The 25,635-nt window shown below is 38.5% G+C and overlaps 1 protein-coding gene across 1 annotated transcript in view; it reads right to left on the bottom strand.

The window, feature by feature from the left end:
• COL28A1 (collagen type XXVIII alpha 1 chain) overlaps positions 1-25,635 on the bottom strand; it is a 157,833-nt gene that overhangs the window by 65,639 nt on the left and 66,559 nt on the right. Inside the window, exons 19-25 of the mRNA XM_032401237.1 lie at positions 19,705-19,776; positions 18,910-18,978; positions 16,084-16,155; positions 12,965-13,033; positions 12,242-12,310; positions 8,676-8,744; positions 8,489-8,557 (exon numbers count right to left, since the gene is read on the bottom strand). Of these exons, the coding sequence (XP_032257128.1) occupies positions 8,489-8,557; positions 8,676-8,744; positions 12,242-12,310; positions 12,965-13,033; positions 16,084-16,155; positions 18,910-18,978; positions 19,705-19,776 (489 nt within the window). The remainder of the gene's footprint in view (positions 1-8,488; positions 8,558-8,675; positions 8,745-12,241; positions 12,311-12,964; positions 13,034-16,083; positions 16,156-18,909; positions 18,979-19,704; positions 19,777-25,635) is intronic.

The following is a 25,635-nucleotide window of genomic DNA, read 5'->3' as shown; positions in this document are numbered from 1 at the left end:
CGTAGGAGTGTCTGAGGGCCGAGTGTAGACTTTGTGGACACCTTACTGCCCTTTCTGTCCTTGAACGTTGGCCAGTGAACTTTGAGAACATGTTTCTCACATCACCTGTGGTGCTACCGTGTTTTCCTCAAATAAGCTGTCCATCTTTATCCATATAATTGTTGACGTATAGCCATGTTTTATCTATCCAAATAATCTTTTGTTATCTTTTGACCTAGGCAAATAGAACCTGATATATGCATTTATTTATCTGATAGACTTTAAACCGAGTCTTAGCTTAACATATTCTGCAGACGTTACGGTTGGTCATAACATGGTTTTAGGGTTGTTCCTTGGTGTTTCTGTACCCTACTTTTTAATAGATGGGAATATCAGGCACTTAATGAGCTATGGAAATCCACAGAGACAGTGTCTCTCTACTATGGTGCGGTCTTGAAGATGTATTATGTCTTTTGTTCCACGGGCCACGTGCTGGTGAAGGCATACAAGAGGACCATGGTCCGGTCTCACTTCACCATCTGATAGCACCCGGTCTGCCACACGCAGCACCACGGGTACCTATGAAGTGCGTTCACCATGACACGTTCAGACATGTGGTTCTATTGTCAGTGGATGGCGTGACAATCACAAATAAAAGGAATTACGACAGGCACTTGCACAGCTGGACTTAGCTTCCCATGCGGGAGCTGAGAGTTACTGGAGCCTGCAGAGGGAGCCCTTGCATTAGGAGATAATAGTCAGCCCTGAAAGCAAATTCTGGAGTTGCCATTTTTTACTATATCCATCAATTTCATAAGACCACATAGCCTAAATCCTACCCCTACCCTCCACAAAACAAACAAACAAACAAACAAACAGAACTATTTAGATTACCCAGAGCTTCCTCTTGGCCCACAAAAGGAATTCTAGACTTGAGATACTCCTTCCAGTTTTTCACAGGAAATGGCCACTTTAGAACTAACTCCCTGCAGTACTTGTATATGTGAATTTAACAAATGATTCAGTGAAGGTTTTACCTAGACCGTAACCTTGCAGAGTGGTTGATTTCAACCCTTTTAACATCATACATAATCTTATGATGGTCCTGGTAATCATTCATTGATTAATATCACAAATTTCACTTTTTAAAAGGAAGGAAAAGAAACCAAACACACTATCACATTCATTCTTTTTTTTTTTTTTTAAAGATTTTATTTATTTATTTATTAGAGAGCGAGTGAGAGAGAAACAGCATGAGAGGGGACAGGGTCAGAGGGAGAAGCAGGCTCCCCGCTGAGCCGGGAGCCCGATGTGGGACTCGATCCCAGGACCCTGGGATCATGACCTGAGCCGAAGGCAGTCGCTTAACCAACTGAGCCACCCAGGCACCCCCACATTCATTCTTTTTTTCTCATTGGTAAACCTTTGCTTTGGTTAACATTAAAATTATCATAATTAATAATACAAATAATAATTAACATTTATTAAATTTATTATGTGGCAGGTACTTTTCATTTATTATCTGATCCTATCAACATCAACTTACTTCATTTTATAGCTAAGGAAACTGAGACTTAGAGATAAGGATACATGATTTCCCAGAAACCATGCAGCCAGCAGCAATTCAAACCCAGGTCGGACCCCAGAGCTTATCTCCCTTCTTGGTGTTGGCTGGAGCTAGATACAAAATGCTAGTGTCTCTGTAGACTCTCTTCCAGCTACCATTTAATGCAGAGACCATGGGTCTGTGGCTGTGAGAGTCCTTTTCCTACATTCAGTCAGTCACGCTCTCTCAAGGAGAAGAAAGAAAGCATCCTCGTGACAAGATCCCTGAGAGGCCCTCACCCCCTGCACTGTGCCCGGCTGTCTAAGGCTGGCCTCTCCATTTCCCCGTCATTGCCACTGCTCAGTTTTGTGGTTGACCCCAATGTTTTACTTAGTCTCATTCCAGATCTTCTACCTACACCAATTCTTATTTTCTCTGTGTATCCATGCTGCAATATACTTGATTTGGCAGAGTAATGCATGTTGTGATGACCACTACGACGTTAGTGTGTTAGAATTCATTAAAATGTCTTATAGATATTATTCCATTAATTTCTCAGAATAACCCTGTGAGGTGGGCATCATTATTCCAGACCACTGATGAGGAGGCTAAGTCCCAGGGAAAGTAAGTAACTTGCTGAGGTCACACAGCTAGTCAGTAACAGAGGTCCAAGTGGAGCAGTGAAAAGGAAACAATCTATTATACCTTCTGCGTATTATAAGATTTAAACACAATGTTTGAGAATATAGTGCTCTTCAAGACAAAACATGGTGTGTGTGTTTTAGGTCCCTGCCCCTCGTTGAGAGGATGGTGGAAGCAGGTTACAGTTGTTCTTAAACGGATTTCATGCCTTTCTACCGGTGGGACAATGAAAAGCAAATTGAATTCACTGTGAAAAGAATTAGCTGCTAAAAAATTTTCCAAGGAGTAGTACTCAAGATCCTACTCAATGATGAAACCAAGGAATGACTGAGTTTCAAAATAAGTCATAAATCAAAGTGATGATTAGCAACTGCCTCATGTTGCTTCCTTTCTGGCTTTTAAATAAAATGAAGCTCTAACTATGAAGGCTCCAGCTACCACAAACATAAGCATCACTCTGGAATGGATCCTGTAATAAACTTATGCACTGGTCTAGTAACTCTGCTGAGCCTCTCTGTGGCTGCCAGGATGCCAATGGAAATTTAGCTTACTGTAAGCTTCTGAATACACAGCCTGATACTGAGAATGTGTATTGGTTGTTGACTGGCCATTGTCATAGCACTCAAGTCATTTCTCACTGACACCCTTTAGTGTGAAAAGGGAGACAGGAACAGTTACCAGCACAATTATCAGGGAGATGTGAAAATAATGAAGAAGGTGCTGGAAAACAAGCACTCAAATCATGATAAGATTTGCTTTAGCATATTTTCCCAGCTTTAAATTTCGAAATACTTAAAATAATTTCCATTCTTCCAATTAATTTCTCTCCTAGAACTTTAATATTCACCCCCAGTCAGCAGTGCCTCAAAGTCCATGATAATTTAAAAACTTGCTTTTGGATGGGGGTGGTGAGGTTAGGGGAGGGGGGGATTTGTTGATTGTTTCTTTTCTCAAAATCAACTCATCAAAGATGAACAAAAGACTACCCTGTGCCAAGGTGCTGAGAATCTCAGTGGAGAAGGACAGTCTTTCTTATTTAGCTGCATTAGGAATTTTGAGTATAGAAATACTGATGTTGTCCCTAATGACAGAGAGAAGAGAAGGCTCTCTTGTAATGATATTCAATATAATTTCCCACGGGAGTGGGGAGAGCTCCTCTAGTCTGAATGACTGAAAATAAAAATGTGTGGATGGTGATTTGGGTGGCCAATGCTAAGAGGATTTAGTGTGTGTTTCCAGGGCTGAAGGGAGAGGAGGTATGTATGTACTGCTGGGGAGAGAAATGCAGAGCTAGGAAAACAGCAAGGAGAGATGAAAGCAGCCTTGAAGGTCACAAGACAGACCAGAATACAGCTGTGATTTTAAAGAACATGCATGGAACTGAATTGGGGAAAAACCTTGAAAAGTCACCTAGTCCAGTTTTCCTGGTCTTGAATGTGACCTTTTCTGAAATCTAAAGGTCAAGTTGCCTAGCATTTCAACTTGATATGGCTCTGGCTCTAATTAGTCCTGGTTTTGAGCTGATTGTCCTGCCTGTCACAATTTTGCAGTCCTATTATGGGAGGTGGGTTTCTTCCACTCCAACCTGGAGTCACAGACCCTTAACATCACTGTCATGAAGTCTGTATCCGAGGCCAGCCTCCTTGTCAGAGACTGTTCAAAACGGAGTTTCTTGTCCAGTCCATGTCCACCAATGGAATCCACAAATTCCTAACGCAGTTCTGTGTGAATTGCTCCTCTGTTCTGCCACGGCCTGTTGGTGGTGTGCACATATGTGAGCCATTGCAGAAAACAGAGGGGCAATTCAAATGCCGGGAACATTGTTAGAATAATGACACTCGGTGGAATTTCACAGAGCCTTGCATTTTAATTTATGACTATGGGCCACTTTTGTCAAATAAAGCATGTATTTACAATATTCAGACATTTAAAGCTTTTGAAAAATGTTTAACTCTTTTGGGTTTGGGTTTGTGCTTCTCGTTAATGTTTACATAATTTAAGTTTGGATGATGGGAAAGTGAGGCTGGAAAGAGAAACAATCCCACTGTATGCTAAGTGATGCCGAGATACCTGGAAGCTCGACAGCTTTGAAGATGAACATCTGCAGATCAGGGCGAGTCAGTCTCTCTGCTCTAATTTATTCATTCATTTCATTTGCATTCATTCATCCATATTCATAGTCTCCCTCTTACACATGAACATAATATAGTATCAACACCGTTTCTATTGTAAAGGGGCAAGGTGTTCAGCCTTTCTGCTTCCTGCTCTCCTTACCTATAAAATAAGGCAGTAGTTTAAAATGCAATGATATTCTGGAAATATTTAGGTAGTATATAATGTCTATTGACATAGTATGCAATAATAATAGCAACAACCCAACATATGCTTTCTGCCCACAGATTTTATTCCAACCACTTGATGGTGAAGAGGCCCCTTGAGGGCTCTAAAAGGCAGGTTAGAGCCCCTCTGTGCAAGGACTGGCCCCAGCTTACCTGCTCCAAAGCTTTAGGGAAGGAATAGAGCTGAGAGAGGTACATGACAGGATGCACTTGTCCTTATGGAACTCAGGAGGCCAAGGATAAACTCTTACTCTCAGAGATGTCAGTGGATCAGCCTCTAGGTCACATGCACCTCATGAGCCTTTGCAGGTGAAAATACTGGAGAAAAGAGTCAAGTGGGCTTCTCAAAGGCAGATGAGGGTCACATAATGATTGTCCCCAAATCACAAAGGGTCCTTTTTGTCTGTAGGGGTTCAGTGAAAAAGTGCAGGCAGCACTAAATAAGATCCTTGAGCTTGCCTTCCCCATCAACAAACAAGTCTGGGTCCGGGGAACAGGGTGCTAGATGAGTGCTTCCAACTCAGCAAGAAACCAAATCGTTAGTTTCTCTTCCAGGCATGTTTCAAAAGCAGATTTTAAAACTATATCTCCTATCTACTTGGAAGTATAACTTTTATAAGAATTTTAGAAATCTTTCAGACGCCCTTGTCAAAATTTGGATGCAATTCAAGGTAATTGTATATAGAAGTACTATAACCACTGATGTCATATGGAATTCTTTCACTTGGAAAAAAGCCAGAGAGCACCACAAGGGTGCAAGATGTCAGGGACTGCTTCTGATAGGTTTTGAAACATAGAAGCTTTGATTCTAATGTCTGTGTCATATGTTAAACACATGTGCCCTTAACTAAATAGCACAAAAACGGACCATAAATTGTCAACCTTAATGGTTTCCTCATTTCAAAACACATTTGTTTTGTAAGTTAATGCGCTAAGGCCAATATTTTAAGGTGACTACACAGAGTTTAAATGAAAAACATATCAGATATATATGTCTATACAATTATACGCATACACACAGATGCACTCCCACATACTTACAATTCCTCTGTTCTTTTAAGTCAGAATGAAAGGAGATGAATTTTGTTCGCATTTGAGACCAGTGTTTTTGCTACCATTGACACTAGGTATTTTGAGGGTCTCACCTCCACTTTACCAAACCACAAGGACGAAGTTAGGTGGAATTAAACTTTTCCAAATATCTCTCTTTACTTGTGTGCTTGTGTGTGTGTGTGTGTGTGTGTGTGTGTGTTTCCAAAAGTTTTCTTCAGAGAAAAAGGCCACATAGAGACTTTAAGACCTCTATCAAAGATGAGAGATGACATTGAAAGTTATTTAAAAGCTGGTGTTTGCTTTTAGAATTTCCTTTATTTTCAAGTTTATGATCCAAGTTCTTTAATTCTGAGACCAGCTCACACGATTTCCAGGATAACACATTTTCCCAGCATCCACAGGAAGAGGTCAAAGAGAAAAAGAAAAGGCAGCTGAGAGTGGGGGGGCCGGGGGGCGGGACAGGGAGACAGAGGCAGATCCTGGCCAATATTCTCTCCTCCCTCAGCCAGGAATGAGCTGTCAGCTGCCTCCTCCACTCAGCCTCCCGTGTGGGCTAACAGAGATAATGAGTCTCCCTTAAGACACATCTCTGGCAACATGTTGGTTGTTTCAAAAAGTAAAATAGGCAGCATAAAATTTTGAAGGAACACATTTTTTCTTGATTTTTCCCCCTAAAATGTATATGATAGCAAATACAGGGAACTTTCCGGGAAAACCAGTATATGGAATTATTTAGTAAATGTTTTAGCTTGTATGTTAAATAACCTGACATAGTGCAATATTCACAAGAAACAAATTTTAAAATGTTCTCTATCTGTGTGTAAGTGCCTGCCTTTATTATCATTGCTAAATGTAGAGCAGTAGCATAATAGTATAATTTAATATAATACAATATATACTTATCTAAAATATAATAACCTACTCAGTGGAAATGTAAATGATCATGTTTCCATTAGAATACAGATACATTCCAATGTACATTTAATAGGTTTTATCTCATGCCATATATTAAATAAGTTTCTTCTTTCCTACCTGAAGGAATATTTACATAGTAACAAAAGATTTTACCCGTGCTCCACTCAGAGCAGCAAACAACAAGGTTTACATAGTGAAATGTCTTCCTACTTTTTTAATTTTAACATTTGACAAATGACTATGCTTTAAAGAAAAAAAAGAATACTTCCATACCCAAGTTCAGTATGGTTTATTGACACCGTCAAGGTGTGTTAGAGGATTGGATTCCGTTCCGAGTCCGACCAAGCCAGAACCTTGATAAAAGTATCTCAGGTGTGGTCCTCTGTAGAGTTTACACAGTACTTTCAGACACAGCCTCTCCCTGGGCTCTCATGATTACGCTAACAGAGACAGGGAGGAGTCAAGCTGTCCTTTACAGACAATATTTAGTGCCATGGGTCTCCCATCTTTTATTGTCCTGAGGAGAAGGCAAAAGGGTCCCTGCCCCATTGTACAGAAGCGTCAGCAAGGTGTTGTCTCTCCCACGTGCTGGGGCAGAGACCAAAAAATCAAAACAAGAAGTTGACATTGAACAATTAGAACATCTCCCTCTAATGACCCAGAAGCACTTGAAAAACTAAGTAGATATGTTTCTAAGGACATATTTTCTCTTTAGGGTAATATTGATCATTTATTCACTTTCCATTCATTCAACATGTTATACAGCTCCTATTGGGCGGCATGCTTACTTCTGGTGCCAGGAATTTAGCAGGGATCAAGACAAAGAGCCTGCCTTCAGGAAAATGTACAGTCTCATGGAATACACAGAACAGTAAATGAGCAAGATGGCTTGAAAAAGTGATACATGCTCTGGAGGACATACACAGGGGGATGTGAGAGTGATAAGTGAGGGGGGAGACAATTGTTCTTTGTTTAGGCAGTCAGGCACAGGTTAGGCAAGATTTGAGCCACAGCCTTAAGAATAAGCCATCTTGACAGAGCCAAGACCCAGAAGCAGGAATGAGCTGAAACAGGGCAGGCCAGTGTCGCCGGCAGAAGGTCAGTAAGGAGAAGGGGCAAGAGCGACAATCAGGTCGTGAAGGGTCACATAGGCCATAGGAAGTGGTAGGATCTTGTTCTAAGTGCAGAGAGAAGCCATCAGAGTGTTTTTTTGAGAAGGAAAGGGATATGATCTGATTCCTGGTTTTAAAAGACAGCTCTGCCTAGCAGGTGACAGAAGGGCTGAGGTAGAAGAGGGAAGGCCCCTGAAGGGGTTATTTTAATAGCCCAGACAAGTGATGATGGTAGTCTGCCCTGGTGAAGCAGAAGGAGAAAAGCAGCTAGAATCAAAATATATTTTGAAGAGAGAACTGACAGCTTTTACCAAAAGACTAGACATGGAGGGAGAGGGAAGGAAGGGGCAAGAATGACTCACGTCTCCTAGCTTGAGCATGAGTTGGGTGGTGCCATTTATAGGCTTATGAGGTGAAAATTAAAATTAAATTATATTTTGGGCCTTAGGTTAGAGATGTCTGTAAGAAAGCCAAGAGAAGTTATATGGTAAGAAACTAGATGTGTGCAGTCAGAGCTTAGGGGGAAAGAGAAATTTGAAAGGCATCAGCATATGAGTAGTAGTTAAAGCCATGGGGCTGGATGAGATCACCTAGGCGAAGAGAGATCTAGAGGAGGGAGGAGGGCTCTGGACCACACTCTGACTTTGGTACAGAAAACAAAGCAACAAAGGAACGTGAGAGTTGCGACCAGAGAAGCAGGAGAAAATCCACAAAATTAATCCACATGCTCAAACTAGTGCAAGTTCCCCCAGGAGGTCCATAGGTGAAGATAAATAACTATCAATTCTTTAGACTACCACTCCTCTATTATGTCTGATAAAAAAAAATTCACCTTTACCAAAGTCACTTACCTATCAGACATCTTCTTAGAATCTACTATGTTACCTACTTTAAAATCTTACCTTTGCACCAGTGTCCCCCACTCCACGTAAGCCCATTGGCCCAGGGGGTCCTGGTAGTCCCCGAGGTCCCTGAGATGACATAATAAGGAAGAGAGTGAGGGTCCTTGTCATGTGCAGTGTTTATCAAGAAAGAAAGAAAGAGAAGGAGGGAGGGAATGAAGGAAATCACAGCAATGTCCACACTTACAGCCACACCAGGATAGCCATCCCCTTTGAGTCCTGGAGCACCCACTGGTCCGCGAGGTCCTTGGGCCCCCTGCATAAATTCAACACCAGGTAACATCATAAGACTAAACAATGAAACACCTGGCAAAACTTGAGCACAATACCAACTCTCTATGGCAAACGTGCACTTGATAAGTGCAGAGGAATGATTTGAATAATTTTAGAAGGGAAGTCTACCACATATGGCAACTTGTTATAAGTCCCTCTTCATAAGTCTTACCCATTTGCGTTTGGTGGGAAGCGTGGAATAAATATAGGGAATAAATGGGAACCATTACAAAATCCTCTATAGGAAACACATTAATAGGAATTAAAAATGACTGATTACTGATATTTTAATTTTTTTAAGACTTAATTTATTTATTTGACAGAGAGATCACAAGCAGGCAAAGAGGCAGGCAGAGAGAGAGGGGGAAGCAGGCTCCCCGCTGAGCAGGGAGGCCAATGTGGGGCTCGATCCCAGGACCCTGAGATCATGACCCGAGCTGAAGGCAGACACTCAACTGACTGAGCCACCCAGGTGCTCTTGATATTTTAATTTTTAAAATTACACTTTTTTTGTATCATAAATTATAGACAAGTATAAAAATGAGAAATTTTAATATGCATAGTGTGAGAAGAAGAGAAGGAAAGAATACATAACAAAATCTCAAGTGTAAAATTTTGAATGTCAAGTAAGATAACTACACTACCTACTGTTAGGTAAGATTTTTATTGTTATGTTACATCTATTGTCCTCTCCAGTAGGGCCCGAATTACACAGGGAATAAATAAGCCCAAATGAAAATTAAAAACAGATTAAAAAAAAAACAAGTTATAAATAGATAGGACACAGAGTTTGTGATTCATATCTTGAGACCTAGAAAGAAGTCCTAAATATTGCTTTACATGATAACCTTTGGCATCAAAAACTTCAGTAGCTATAATCTGCCTCCTATATAGAAGATAGGGAAGCATGATTACTGCCTTTTGAATAAAAATTTTCTGAGATGTGTTAACTCTCCTTCAGATGGAACTCAAAGGCTTTTTTTTTTTTTTTTTAGAGAACGTGAATGGAGGGGGGAGCAGAGGGAGAGGGATAGAGAAGGAGGGAGAGAGAATCTCAAGCAGACTCCCTGCTGAGGGCAGAGCCCAACGCGGGGCTCCATTTCATGACCCTGAGCTCGTGACCTGAGCTGAAACCAAGGCTTGGTCACTTAACCGACTGAGCCACCCAGGTGCCCCACAAATCAAAGAAATTTCTGGCTAAAGTAAAATGGAGATAGAGGAAGAAAAAAATGAGGAAGACTCTCTTAGAAGATTTAGAAAATATAAATCTATTACGCTATATTTAAAACATGTAATTCTTTCTGTATCACATTCTGTTACTGTGATAACTCTTATAATGGCCCTTGTCAACACATATAAATTATTTTGATTAAAGGCTGTTCATATTTCTAAATATTTATGGTTGGGAAGAAACTGACAATTGACAGAACTTTGTTTTGGAGAAAGTAACAGGACTCTCCATGCTTCCCTTATATGCAAGGACCTCACATTCTGAGATCAAACTGCCATTATTCCAAGCCAAGTGCTGCCCCAAATCCAACTCCCAAAAGCTGTTCCTAACTCTACTTCTAGGAATGAATGCCTGACTTGCGGGGGGGGGGGGGGGGGGGGGGGGGGAAGAAAACTGCATACTCTTTAAGCAATAAAAAAAGTTAAGTTTAATTTGAATACCAGGAATACAATAGCTGTTTTTCCCTATTAAATCTGAGACTGGTTTTATGTGATGAACCCTCTTAAGAATGATCTTTAGAAAACACTTGGCCACTTATAAAAACTTAATGTACTATTTATCCTCAACAAAAACACAAGATGATCTCTTCCAGTTATGTGACAGCAAAAACAAGTTCTTCAGGAGAGGTGAATTTTGGCATACCCCCAGCCACAGAGAACTAACCGATCACTTCTCAGAAGCAATTTATTGTGCTATTCTGTATTTCAGAGTAAAGCTCTAAACATTCTGAATAAGATAGCCCTTTCTTTCCATTCTTACACGAGGAACAGGCCAACAACCAAACAGAGCAGTAACTGCTCCCTGGTTAAGTTGAAAGGAAAAGAAAACTGGAATCAGAATTCACTTTCAGTTTTTATTTCTAAGTTTTAAGACTATAACAGATTATCAGCAGCTGTTACTGTTTATCTTCTGGCACCCACATTGGAAGGAAAAAATGTTAAAACATTTATAGTTTACAACTAAACATTTTTTTCCTAGAGATCTTTGTCCTGCATCTTGTAAAAATTTCAGTTAGCTTGTTACTTCTCATGTTCTTAGGAAATATCGGGGGCAGGGAGAGGAGCACTGATCTGTCTCAGGTTTTTATTCTGGACTCCTCACAATATTTTTATAGGTAGAATTTTTGTCACTTGGCCTTGATGCACTGGATTCAAGAAAATGTCCTGCAGAGTGATTCCCTTTGAAGTGTCTCTCTCATTCATAGAGTGATGAGGAATAATGGAGGTCAGGATCCTCCCTTGACCTTTAAAAGGAGCACTCCAACTTAACAACAGTATGTAGTAGGTTTTGCATTATATTTCAAAGATGGTTCTAAGTTTTCTTTTTTGAAGTTCTGAAAATCACTGATGTTGGTACTTGATCCCTTTTATCCAGAAGAGGCAATTTGATAGAACTAAAGCCAGTTTCAAGACTACATAAAAACATGCTACTAATTCAATACAGTGCTGATTATGGAGGCCTGAAGCCTGTTCTCATAAACAGGGATGGGATGTGTTTGTGACATTTGGAATGTGAAATTTTGCTGTGATGCTGGGTTTTGTGTGAGCAGGGAAATGGTGCTTTGTTGCCATGGAAAATAGATATGATTACTTAAAACTGTCATCTCCTATAATTATTTGCATTTTCACTTAAAATAACTCTGAAAGATGGAAAACAAAGCAGAGAAATTTAATCCAGTAAAGCTTCCAGACATGAACTTTTTGGATAATGTTTTGCAAAAGAGATACCTAGGCCATTAGTATGTAAATGAAAGAAGTTATGGGTCATATAATCTCTTACATTACAGACATTACAAAAGGAGCATTTTCAAACAACTGTTTAGTCATCCAAAATCTAACCATAGGAGCTATCATTCCTCTGCATTTATGAAAAATGAATGATCTGATGGCTTGATTTTTAAAAAACGATGGTAGTGTACTTTTACATTCCAGTTCATCAATGTAGAGTGAGTAGAACAGTCTCAACTATCATTTTACTTTGCATTAATTCCCCTTTCACTTCCCTCTTATAGAGGGGGAAAAAATATGAATAAAGCCTACCTTTGACTCTGAGAAACAAACTGAGGGTTCTAGAGGGGAGGGGAGTGGGGGGATGGGTTAGCCTGGTGATGGATATTAAAGAGGGCACGTATTGAATGGAGCACTGGGTGTTGTATGCAAACAATGAATCATGGAACACTACATCAAAAACTAATGATGTAATGTATGGTGACTAACATAATAAAATAAAATTAAAAAAAAAAAGCCCACCTTTGGTCCTCGAATAGCAATTCCAGGTTCTCCTTTAAATCCAGGCAGCCCCGGTCCTCCTCTATCTCCCTGCACATTTCAAATAATGTTCAGTTTCAGGTCTTAGATGACAGGAGAAACCATAATAGCACGAAACACAAAAGAGATGGGCCAATTTATAAAGGGTTTAATCTATCAGTCTCAGATCTGGAGGTAGTCGCTTCTTCTAAGATATTTGAGGGGGATTTCAAATCCCAAGCAAATAAAACCTGTCAGTAAGGATCATGACAGCAGTTTATAGAAAGGCCACTGAAACAGGCGGCTATCTAGACTCAAATATTTAGACTGTAAGAATGCCTGGGAATGCTCTTAAATCTGAGCAGTTTTCTTTTCTGCCAGACTTTCTGATTATTAATCCTACCGGATTCTTCTGAATAAACACAATAAATTTTTACCTGCATTAGGGTCTAGGATTTGGTGGAGGTAGTTCATGGTGAAGTGACAAGTTCAAGACCAGGAGCAAGAAATCTGATTTCTAATCTTAAATTTCCTGCTAGCCTTTAGTTTGCTTAATTGTGAAATGTCAGGGTTGAACCAGATAATATCTTGGGGTTCTTCCAAAACGAAAATTCTAGTTCACTGGTATCATGAATTTTTTCCCCACACCAACTGCCAAAGATCCAAGTTATAAATCAATCAACCAATCATTCATTCATTCATTCATTCACTTCCAAGAATGCATACCTTTGGCCCAGGTGGTCCAGGAATTGATGCTCCAGGCATCCCAAAAGGGCCCATAATTCCTGGTTCACCCTAAGAAAAGAGCAAAATATTCATTACATTACAAGCAAAGAAACCATATATAGGAATTATATTAGGAAAAACATAGAAATGTATTCCCAGCATTTCAAAATGTTATGACCTGTTTCACAAACCAATGTGAAAATATTTGAACATTTTTGCTAAACTACTACTAAAGTTTTTGATGACTAAGATTTCAGGGCCTTTAATAAATGCATTCAATTAGTTTCTGAATATTAGGGAATTTTTATCTCTTGTGTGTTCTTTTATTAGCTAATAAAAATTATGCAATTCATGGTGCTTTCCTTTTGTATTGCATGCCAGGAAGCTCAGAGGAAAATGTTTGTTCAATTACAATTTTCTTCAACAAAAGTTCTTGGGTATACTTGGTAGGTAAATAATGTTCCCTGTAGTTCCTTCTAACTTTTTCCTTTGTTATTTTATGTCCCATGGTATATCAGTCTTCTATTGTATCCTAGTTCACATCCCTTTTTAGAAGTAGGAGTTTATGGTAAAAACAATGGAATTTTGAATAGAAAATTTAACACGTCTTTTTTTTTTTTGGTCTCAATATTGAATCTCAATAAAGACTCAAGCAATATCTCTGTCCCATCTGGCTCTAGACCAGTGATCCTCAAATCATCAGAGGAATTTGATAAAATACAGAGTCAGGTCTCAGCCCCAGAGATTTTAATGCAATAGATCTAGGGGCTGGGCCCAGGAATAGGAGTTTTATGAGGCCCCCTGGGAGGTCTGATATAAGTACAATTACCTCATTTAAAGACACTATGCAAAGCAATTGTCATTAAAAGAAGGTGCAGACACCCCACCAGGTGTTCAAAATGACCCATTTGGGATACTAGAAGAAAATATTAGGGCTTCATTATAAATTTTTATCTTTTAATTTTTCAATTATTTATGTAAATTTCACAGCATATTAATATACTTTATGAGTAAACACTACAATTGAAGAATAAACCTATATTGAAGTGTGGTCAAATTTGTTTTGTGACTAGTAGGGATTTGTTATCAATCAGTTTGGAAACTACTGGTGTAGGACAGGTGTGGCAGACTGCGACCATCAGGCCGAATATGGCCTGCTGCCAGGTTTCACACAGTCGTGGGCTAAAAACGGTTTTCATGTTTTGTTTTGTTTTTTAAGTAGGCTCCATACCCAATGTGAGCCTTGAACTCATGACCTTGAGATCAAGAGTCACATACTCTACCAACTGAGCCAGCCAGGAGCCCCGATTTTCACATTTTTAAATGATTGTTATTTAAGTGACTACATAATACTCTCAATTTTGCCCCGTGGCCACAAGGCCTGAAATATTTACTACCTGTGCCTTTCCAAGAAATGTGCCTCCCCCTGCCTTAGAGACTGAACTGTCTTCAGTGGTGGGAGCTGCCCACTTGGCACCCCTGTTTCCTCCGGGAGGGACTCCATCAGTCAGATTCACCACTAATGACTCTTGCCCTGGACCACAGTCGCCTTCACAGCTGAGGCCTCCCACTGTGCTGATCACCCAGTACGACCCACAGGCTGAGCACACGAGTCCACTGGGGCCCAGCTCATGCCACACATGTACATGCCAAATCTTTAATTCCAACCTATACGGCAACGGCACACGACACAGTCGGGATTCTGGCAGCAGATAACCACCTGATTCAATCCCATGGCAAAGGAATAAAATATCAACCTGTTAAAATTCTCACTAAACCAGGGTAAGCAAAATTATGCTTCTAGATTTCATCTATTCTATTCTTTTTTTTAAAAAAAGTCAATTACTTTTAAAATACAAAATTATACATGTAGATAGTATGTAATTCTTTTAAAGACCCTGTATTAAATTGTGATTATGCTTTAAAATAAGGCAGTTCTTCATCAAAAAAGCTGTATTTCAAAATACAGAAAAGTACTCTTTGAAGAACAGAGTAAGATATAAGGAAAAACCATTGTTATTAATACTAATATAACACTTTCCTTATATAGTGGCCTTTTTCATCATGTGCTCCTTGAATTACCTGTAGCATAGGGCACTTATTTAAGAAACGAAGATTTCTAGGACCCACCCACTTACTAAAAAATCCCGCTGTCTGGGCATGGCGCCAAGAAATACAGATTTGTAACAAGCTCCCAGGTGATACTGATGGACACTGAAGCTTAATGACTTGTCGACAGAGGATGATTTGTTTTCTACCTGCTTTTATCTTGCCGGTACCGTTTTTGTGTGTTTGTTTCTTTAATAGTCTGGTCCTTCAACATACTCCCTGTCTCCTTACAATTAGCATCTTCCTAGAAGCTTGAACTCTCTTAGGTTTGCAATTTCTGTTTCCTGACACATCCAAATGACCTCAATATTCTCTCCTGCTAAGTCAGGACACACACCTGATTGCCTGTCTCGCAATTTCCTTTACTTCATCCTCAGCATCTGGTCCTGGTCAGTTTATCAGGTCATATATCCCCTACTTGCCATTGCACAGTATTGATTTTTTTCTCTCTGAATAGCTCCATGTACTGAGCACTTACTATGTCCCAGGAACAGTGCTCAGTGCTTTATTAACTCTTTCAGTCTTCACAGCAATCCTGGGAAATAGATACTATTATTGCTTTCTGTGATTAAAATGACTGGCCCCAAAAGGTTCTGGGTAGAGCAGGATGAGAATCCTACACTCCTGCATTCTGAAGCCCTGCTCCTCATCATCCCTGTGTTACCTCTCTGTCTGGAACCATGTTGTTCAGCAAAACAAGATGGAAGAGAATTGGTATCTCCTACAGTCCTAACTCTATCCCAACTTCTGAATATTTGGTGGTCACTTGAGAGAATGGACATACAGATTGTCTCTAAGATTCATAAATGCTCCAATGAAGATCACATATTTTATGGACTCTTCATTCCATCCTATTTCACCCAGAATAGAATGTTTGCTGAAGCCTTTTTCATTTGGATTTGTTGAGAAGGAACCAGGGAATCTAACTTGCAGTGGAAATCTAATATTCTATTAAAACCAGACACAATTACAATCTCCCCAAAGCATAAATGAGAATATAAGAAACATACCTTTGGCCCTTCAGGCCCTGCAAATCCCCTCTGTCCTTGATTTCCTTTGCTCCCTTTCCTTCCTTCATCACCCTGACAAAATAATTATAAAAATACAGTTGTATGAACAAACCCTCCTTGTTCTGACAACAACCCTATCAGGACCATGTTCTCAACTAACACTGATTTTCAAGCAATGTATCCTAAGTCCAGCTCAGTTTGTACAAGATTTGCCGATGTTCTTGAGCAGACTGGGTGACTTCAGAATTGTTCAGTCTTTACCACTTATTCAATATGATTTGATGTTTTTTAAATCTAAGTTCAGTATCTCTCTTTGGGGACTTTAATTGGAATTCATAGTTCTTTGGCAGCATTGGTTTATTAACAGATGCTTCTGAGACATCTGTGGTTTCAGAAAAGACAGCTAGCTACCTGTGCTTTTTCAGCTTTAATGCTGCTTGAGTTTTAAAACATAAAATGAGATATTTTCCAAGATAGAGAACAAACGGATGGTTGCCAGAAGGGAGGTGGGTGGAAGGACGGGTGAATTGGGTGAACTAGGTGAAGGGGATGAAGAGTACACGTATCTTGAGCACTGAGAAATGTATAGAATTGTTGGATCATTATATTGTACCCCCGAAACTAATAAAACACTGTATATTCATTTAAGAAAAATTTTCTTAATTTTACACCCATAGATTGTAACGGTGGCAACAAGAAGTGAAGCAGGAAATAGCTAGCTATATAAAGTTACCACTAAAAAACCCCCAGATTTTTCAAATCCAGCCCCATTTCTTCCTCAACAAGGAATCTACTTCTGTCTCCCAAATGAGACTGGTAATTCTATAGGCAGAAAGACGCATGAGCATTAACCTGGAGCAGAGTAAGAAACTGCCAACTGGCTGTTCCTCAGCCTGGTTGTGTACTGCCGAATGGCTGTTCCTCAGCCTGGCTGTGTAAGCTGGTACTTCCCTGAAGGAATTTTGTTACATTCAACCAGAGCCCTCAGAGTGTTACAACTAGGGCTCAACTAGGGCTCAACTGCAAGGTACCATATCCAAATGTGGCTCAACGAAGGAATAACTTTCAAGTTATTCCGGGGGTTTGCAGCTGAGGGCATTGAATCATTTATGACATAAATGACTCTACCACCATTTTCAAACCTAAGCGTGCATCAGAATCATGTGGAGGGCTTGTTAGCCCACAGATTGCTGAGCCCCACATTCAGAGTTTCTGATTTAGTAGGTCTGCATTGAGATCCAAGAATTCACATTTCTGACATATTCCCAAGGTCATCAGAAATGCAGACACTCCCACAAGAAGAGGTGAATTCCTACCGCATCTATAGATTGTAATTAACTCCCAAGATCCAAACTAATGAAGAGCAGTGACACAGGTGATAAAAAAAAAAAAACAAAACATAACAGTTGAATGTTATTGTATCCTTAACTTATCGTATCATTATCATTTGCCAGCAGAGGCAAAATCTAACCCCAACTAGTTATTTTCTTCCATTTACTCCCAAATTTAATTTACTGTCCTAAATGACCCAGAAGACAACAGTAGGAACCCAATGAAAGGTAATAAAGGGCCAACACTGAATCGTAGCATGTCTGGGCTACGTAACAGATTCCTACCTCTCTTCTCCCTAAACTTCCATAAGCCACAGAACCCCTCAGAGCTACAAATCCAGTGCCCTCTCTTTCCAATGCATTCTCCTCACTCTGTAGGTAGTATTTGACACCACCGATTGCTTTCCTCTTGAAACCCTGTCACCTTAGTTTCCCTAACACAGTAACTATTCTGCTTATCTTCATGCTGGTCTGAATGTTCTTTCTCCAACTACTGCACAATGTAGGATTCAAACCTCAGCTCTTTCCCAGAGACATCATTCATTCTTCCAGCTTCAATTATTAACTACAAGGGTCTAGTTTCCAAAAGTATCTTCTAGAAAACTTCTGTTCTCCTGAATGTTAATAGACAAGCATTTCTAAAAGTATTTTTTTGGGGGGTTGTGAAAAAGGCATTCTCTGTCCAGGTTCACAAAAAAAAAAAAAAGAGAGAGAGAGAGAAAGAGATTTCATAGTCTGCTATACCAATAAATTAAAACGTTTGAAATTCTGCAAATAATTTAAATGTCAAATTCTCACATTTAAGGTTAAGGACTCAATTTTAGCCAATATTTGCACAAGACGTAGACTTCTTAAGCTTTCACTAACGATTTTAATGCAATTAGAACACTAATAAATATACAGATTTTATTTTTACTTTACTCATATATAATTCTCCAGAGTCTTTATATGTACACTGATGACTGTACATAAAACCTGCAGGAACATCTGGCATCTTAGAGGCCGTAGGTTATGTCACTTCGTGGTCTTATTGATGAATCTGGATATTCGCATCTTTATAAAGATGTTACTCAACCAGCATTTCTACAATGTGTAAGATAAATGTATGCCAAGTTGTGGAAATGAAACCTCCATTTGATAAGTGGTATTTCTTTCTTACTGTGTGAGATACTATAAGTATTTGAAGAAAATGTATGGACTTTCAAGTCTCAAGGATGTATCTCAAGGCTTCTTTTCTATGTGTTTTAAAATGTCAATCTGACCATTTATTGAGAAAACATGTGTTGAACTCTGCCTAGTAGCCGGGTCTTATGATAGATCTTAGGAAAATAAAAATGAATAATACATACTTCCTGTCTTCCGAAAACACACAAGCTGGAGCCATAATTTTCAGCCAGAAGTAAACACATTTGACATAGCAAGAGTAACAATCAAATTTCTCCTAAACTGTCTCGTTGGGCAGTCTGCTTTCCCCAACACCTTGTCAGTTCCATACCTTGGGGCCAGGTTGTCCTTTTCCAGGCGGTCCTTCTGGGCCTCTTGTTCCTGGAAGCCCTGCTTCTCCCTAGAGGAAATGACACTGATGTCTTAGCTAACCCTGAATGGACAGTTTGTATAAGCCCACCTTGTCTCCTTTTATGGCCAGTGGATTCTCTGCTGAGACCCTCCAGAATAATAGTCTTAAAATTAATTTGGGAGCTTACCAACTTTAATAAATTCAAATCAAACTCTAGTTGAGCTCAGAGCAGCTGAAATAGGAAAAAGTCCAATTTCTCCGCCAATTTTCAAAGAATAAGCTCACTTTCCTTTGGCTTTTCATTCACATTTGATGGTTTAGTAAAAAAAAAAACAAGAAAGACCTTCAGCCTTTCCATCTGCTGTTTTTCTCTACTTATCTAGAAAAATGAATGTTTCAAATGTCAACTCATAATACTTCAAAAACTCTTTATAATTACTTCCTGAATGCATTTACAGACTCTCTTGTTGGAGGGGAAAAAGTGTTTGCCTCAAAGTTTCATTTCAGGTGCTTTCTAGGAATCCAAAGGGACTAGGTCACTGGGGGACACCATGGTTGAAATGCCAGAGAGAAAGCAGAGAGCATGAGACACTATCCAGCCAATAAACTGGCGCTCTTTCTATCTAAAGTAAGTGAAAAAGGAAATTGAGAGTTGTGAGACATTTACCTAAAATGACTAAGTTTGTCCTGGATGGTTTAATTTGAGGTCCTATAGCACCAAGGTATCAGTGTGGTTCAATAGTTTTTACTCCAGTAAACATAAAAACGTGTTACCTTCTTCCCTGCAGCTCCATCCTCTCCTGGAAATCCTGGTTGTCCTGGGAGCCCTATTGAGCCTGGCTCCCCCTGGTGGATAAGCAAAGATTTTATTTCCCAGAAATTCATATTTATCTATAAGTATTATATTTATCCTAATTTAAATTCATACTTATGCACAACCATTTTGAGGTACTTGCCAACAAGGTGTATCTTACAGTATTTGCAACAAGCCTCTGAGTGGAGAAATCTGAGTAGTAGCTAATAGTAATGAAACTCTCTGACCTTGGGCAAGTTACTTAACTTCTTTGGATCTCAGTTTTGGATTCTTTTGTTATGGGTTGAACTGAAACCTCAAAAACTGGATGTTGAAGTCCTAACCCCTGGTCCCTGTGAATGTAACCTCATTTGGAAATAGGGTCTTTGTAGACGTAACCGAGTTAAGATGAGGTGATGAGGGTGGGCCCTACTTCAACATGACGGCGGTCCTCTGTCCTTGTAAGAAGCAAATGCCATGTAAAGACAGACACCTGGGGGGTGGGGGGACTCCATGTGACGGCAGAGGCAGAGATCGCAGCGGTGCGGCTACAAGCCGTGGAATGCCAAGCACGGGCAGCCAGCACCAGAAGCTAAGAAGGGGCAAGGAAGGATTCTTCCCTACAGGTTTTAGAGAAAACATGACCCTGCAGACACTTTGATTTTCCACTTCCTCTAGAATTGTGACATAATGAATACCTGTTGTGTTGAACGTTTGTGGTTCTTTGTTACAGCAACCCCAAGAAACTAACATGGAAGTGAAATGTCAGCTCTAATACTCAATAATGCTACTTGCTTTCAAGTTTGTTTGTATTTAAGAATATGCCCTTTAAAATGTTCAGAGATAATATGTGCTACTTTCAAATAATGCCAAAGTATTCTTACTGCATTTAAGAGCAAAAATATTAAAGATAAGTGAAAGTCATTTCACCTAAACTCAACAACAACAACAAAAAAAACTAGTGAAAATAAAAGAACAGTAAACCTAAAAATAAGTAGAGGGATATGGTAAAGATGAGAGCAGACAGTAATAAATTTGAAAATCAAAAGTTAAGAAAAGTAACAAAACTAAATAATACCTTTAAAAAACTAATAAAATAAATAAACCTCTAACAGGAATTACTAACACTAAAAAAGAAAACTCTATTAAGAATTAATAATTAAAGATAAACACTATGAAGAATTACAGGGAAATATAACTATATACATAGTAAAGATTTTTTTAAAATCATAGAAAATTTCCATGACAATTTCAAACAAATATATTGGAGAACATTAATAAATAACTTTTAAGAAAAATATAAATTACTTAAATGACATAAGGAGAAGTGGACAAGCTAAATAAAGCAGAAGCATTAAAAAACTGAATCAGCAATTGAAAGTCTCTAATTTCCTCTCCTTCCAAGATCACAGGCTCTGCTGGTTTTACAGGCAAGCCTTACAAATTCTGCATCCTTTGAAGAACAGGTATTCCCTATCTTATACAAATAGTTCTGAAAAACAGTAAAAGAGGGAACTCTACCCAATTTATTTCATGAGGCTAATAAAACCTTAATTAAAGTCATACAATAATAGGACAAGGAAACTACATTGTAGACCAGACTACCTATGAATGTAGATATCATGTAAGTTTCCAGTCAAATGGAGGAATAGGGACCAGATTTAATTTCCGCCCTGACACAGCTAAAAACCAGACAAAATATATAAAACAATACCTTTCAAGATATTAGACACCAGATAATGAAGGATAATAATAACTGGGGGCAGGGAAACAAATTAGGTGAATACTGTAATTTCCCTGGTTTGCTGCCTGGGTAGAGTTTCCAGGCCACGGTGCAGGGAGAGGGAACCCAGGGAAAGTTCAGAAATCTCTCTAATTTAAGGAGACAAAGGTAGGAGTCTAGGTAAGCCGGGTATCAAAAATTCGCAGAATTGATTACCTGATAGGAAGAAGGTACACAGAGAGAACGATGAAGCTCTGATGAGTATCCCCCTCGTGTAGTCAAATAAATACTGTTCAGCACAGTGTGAAGAAACTACCCAATGGCCAGAAAACAACCAACTTAAAGAATTAGAGAGAACTGGCAGCAGGCCAGAAATAGTGCCTGCTTCCAGTGGCAAGAAAGGAAATCTCAGAATTCTGAGGGCATAGATTAGAGTTCTTAAAAACGTCTTGCTTCAGTAGTCAAGAAAAACGAACCCTACACTAAACACTCCTACCTAAGAAAGCTTAAAAGCAAGACCAAGAGGTACAAGCTGTTTTCAAATGACTTAGAAGAATCCAGGAACAAAGATATGTATAGAAATACAAACTTATGTGTAGGAATACAAAAATGTCTAGCCCCCAAAAAAGGCAAAATTCACAAAGTTTGGCATCTAGCCAAAAATTATCAGGAATTCAAAGAAACTGGAAAAAAAATTACCAAGAAAATGACAGAGATGATAGAATAGTAGATAAGGACCCTAAAAGTTATTATACTGCATTCCATATGTTCCATATACTCAAGAAACCAGAGGAAGGTTGAGATACATTAAATAGAGCCACGAAGTTATAGAAAGATACGAATTGAACTTCTAGAGTTGAAAATTGCAAAGTATGAGATAAACCATACCCTGGATAAAATTAACAGCAAGTTAGACATCACAGCAGATTAATGAACTGAGAAACATAGCAATAAAAACTATCTAAAATGAAACAGAGAGAAAAGAGACCAAAAAGGAATGAGTAGAGCATCAGTGAAGCAGCCAAATTTAAGTAACATGGAGTTGCTTGGGTGAAGGCAGAGAGTGGGAAATATTTCAAGAAACAATGGCCTAGTATTCCAAATTTGATGAAATCAATAACCCACAGATCCAAGAAAATCAATGAACCCTGAGCACAAGAAATACGAAGAAAACAAAAGTAAGGCACATTATAATCACATGGCTCAAAACTAGTGATACAGAGAAAATCTCAAAGATAGCCAGACAAAAGAGACATGTAGAGAAATGAATGTGTAGATGCTAACATATTTCTCATCAGAAACAATGCAAGTGAGAAGACAGTGGAACAACATCTTGAATGTACTAAAAGAAAGAGAAAAAACAAAATAAAAACAGCCATCAACCCAGAATTCCATACCCAGTGAAAATATAGACAAAATACAGAGTTTTTTGGACACTAACTTGGCAGTTTCTTGAAAAGCTAAATAGATACCTACCATATGACCCAGCCATTTCACTTCTAGGCATTTACCCAAGAAAAATGAAAGCTATGTCCATACAAAGGCATGTACATAATTGTTCATAATAGCCTTATAATACCCCAAAGCTGGAAACAACCAAATTTCCCTCAACATATGAATGGATGAACAAATGTCCATACAGTAGAATACTATTCAGCAATAAAAAGAACAATAAAAAAGAAGCTAGTCCTCGTCGTTAAACGTGGGCCTCAAGGTAATTTTGCTGAGTAAAAGATAAGACAGAAAAAAAGGTTATATGACATATTATTCCATTTACATAAAATTCTAGGAAATGCAAATGAATCTATTATGACAGAGGGCAGACCGATAGTTACCAGAGATTGCAAAACAGATCAGTAGGCGAAGTTGGGGAGGGATGGAAGGATGGTATTACAAAGGGACACATAATAATTTGGTGTGTGGGGGGGAGATGATAGATACTTTAGTTATTTGGTTTTGCTGATGGTTTCAAGAACATATACATGTTTTATCAAAGTGTACACTTTAACCATGTGCTTTTATTTTATGTGAACCACATAATAAATAAAATTATTTAAAATGGATGCAAAAATCCTGAATAAAAGATTAGTCAATTAAATTACTATCATAAAAAAGTTGTATATCATGATCAGTTGGGTTTATCTCAAGAATGCTAGGATGGTTCAACAACTAAAAATTCTAGAAATGTAACATACCATTATGAACAGGTTAAAAGGGAAACATAAAACAATTATCTTAGTAGATGCAGAATCTGATAAAATCCAATATATATTGGATATATAAATCCATTTATAATTACTAAGAAACTCTTGGTACAATTCAAACAGAAGGTAATTATCTTAACCTAATAGAGATTGTCTAGCAAAAACCTACAGCAAATGTCACTCTTAAAATTGAAATTTTAGGGGCATCTGGGTGGCTCAGTTGCTTAAGTGCCTGCCTTCGGCTCAGGTCATGATCTTGGGGTCCTGGGATCAAGTGCCACTTTGGGATCCTTGCTCAGTGGGGCGTCTACTTGTCCCTCTGCCCTTCCTCTCTGATCATACTTTCTCTCTCGCTCCCTTTCTCTCAAATAAATAAATAAAATCTTGTTTTAAAAAAGTGAAATTTTAGAAGCACTTCCTTTGAAGTCACTTCTTTTAAGCATTGCACTGGAGATCCTAACAGTGTAAAATTTTTAAAAACAAATAGGAGAAAGAACTAAAAAGAAATATATAAAAGAGTTTTTATTTTCATACAATATGATTATGTACACAGGGAATAAAAAAGCAAGAGTTTACAAACAATTAGAAATAATAAGAGATATTATCAGGTGCCTGAATATAAAAATGACATACCAAAACAAAACAAAACACCACCATGAACAAAATAATACTTCTCCTAATTGACCTGTAATAGCTAATTAAAATATGTAGAAAAAAGAAAGCAATTCACAATTGCAAAAAATTTCTCCAATGTACCTTTTTAACTGAAAAACTAGAAGAGCTTTATGGATAAAATGGCAAATATTTTCCTGAAATATTAGTTTTACACTACGGTTTGAAAGACTCAATATTTAATTGGAAGATTCAATGCAATCCCAATAGTATATCCCAATGGAGAAATTTTTTGCAATTGTGAATTGCTTTCTTTTTTCTACATATTTTAATTAGCTATTACAGGTCAATTAGGAGAAGTATTATTTTGTTCATGGTGGTGTTTTATTCTGTCAAATTTGACAAGTCAATCCTAAAAGGAGTATGTTAGAATCAAGAGTAACCAGGAAAGAAGTTGAGAGTATTTTCCCTATTGATGATAAAACTTATTATAAATCTATCATAATCAAGACAGAAGTAATAGCACTGAAAGATATAGACAAATGGAGCAGAATAGAGAGCTCAGGCACTGATCCTCACACAGAGAAGCTTGATGTACAACAGAGGTGGAATTACAAACCAGTGCAGCAAAGATGGACTATTCAGTAACCCATGCGGGGACATGTGGTTGTCCATCTGGGGGAAAAAAAGATCGCTACATTGCACCACACACAAAAAGGAAACAGTAAGTGGACTAAAGACCTAAAGTTTAAAAGCATTGTCACATTTTGCTAGAAGGTTGGTGAACGGGCAGAACCATTTTACCCATTGTCCATTTTGGACAGGATCTTCATGATACCAAAATTGAAAACTTGCCCATACCCTATGATCTTCCAATTCTATTTGTAGCATCTATCACCAACCAGTGAGAGCAACTTGTAGTCTGACTTACATAAGAGGAAACTCATAGAATGTTTATGGTAGCATTGTTGGCAAAGGCAAAAAATAGGAAGCAATTTAAATGTCAGTCGATAGGAAAATGGATACATTTTAAATGAGATATTTGTATACAATAGACTATCATAGAGCAATGAAAACAAATGAATTAAAGGTATATAAAAACAAGTAAGACATGAGGCTGAATATAAATATGAGGCAGAATGATGCATTATGTAAAGTTCAAGAACACACAAAAGCTTTATGTGGTTTATGGATAAAAATATGTGGGAAAATTTTAAAAACTTCGAGAGAATGATAAATACCCAAGCCATGAAATTAGTTACGTCTGGTGGGGGAGTGGATGGTCATGGGATGGACTAGCAGAGGCAGAAGCCTCTATCTATATCTGTAATGCTTCTTAGAAAAATAGCTAGAATAAATATGGCAAAATGTCA

The sequence above is a fragment of the Phoca vitulina genome, unplaced genomic scaffold (genome assembly GCF_004348235.1).
Source record: "Phoca vitulina isolate PV1807 unplaced genomic scaffold, GSC_HSeal_1.0 scaffold4, whole genome shotgun sequence".
Taxonomy (NCBI): domain Eukaryota; kingdom Metazoa; phylum Chordata; class Mammalia; order Carnivora; family Phocidae; genus Phoca; species Phoca vitulina.
This window is presented reverse-complemented; position numbering and strand designations above follow the sequence as displayed.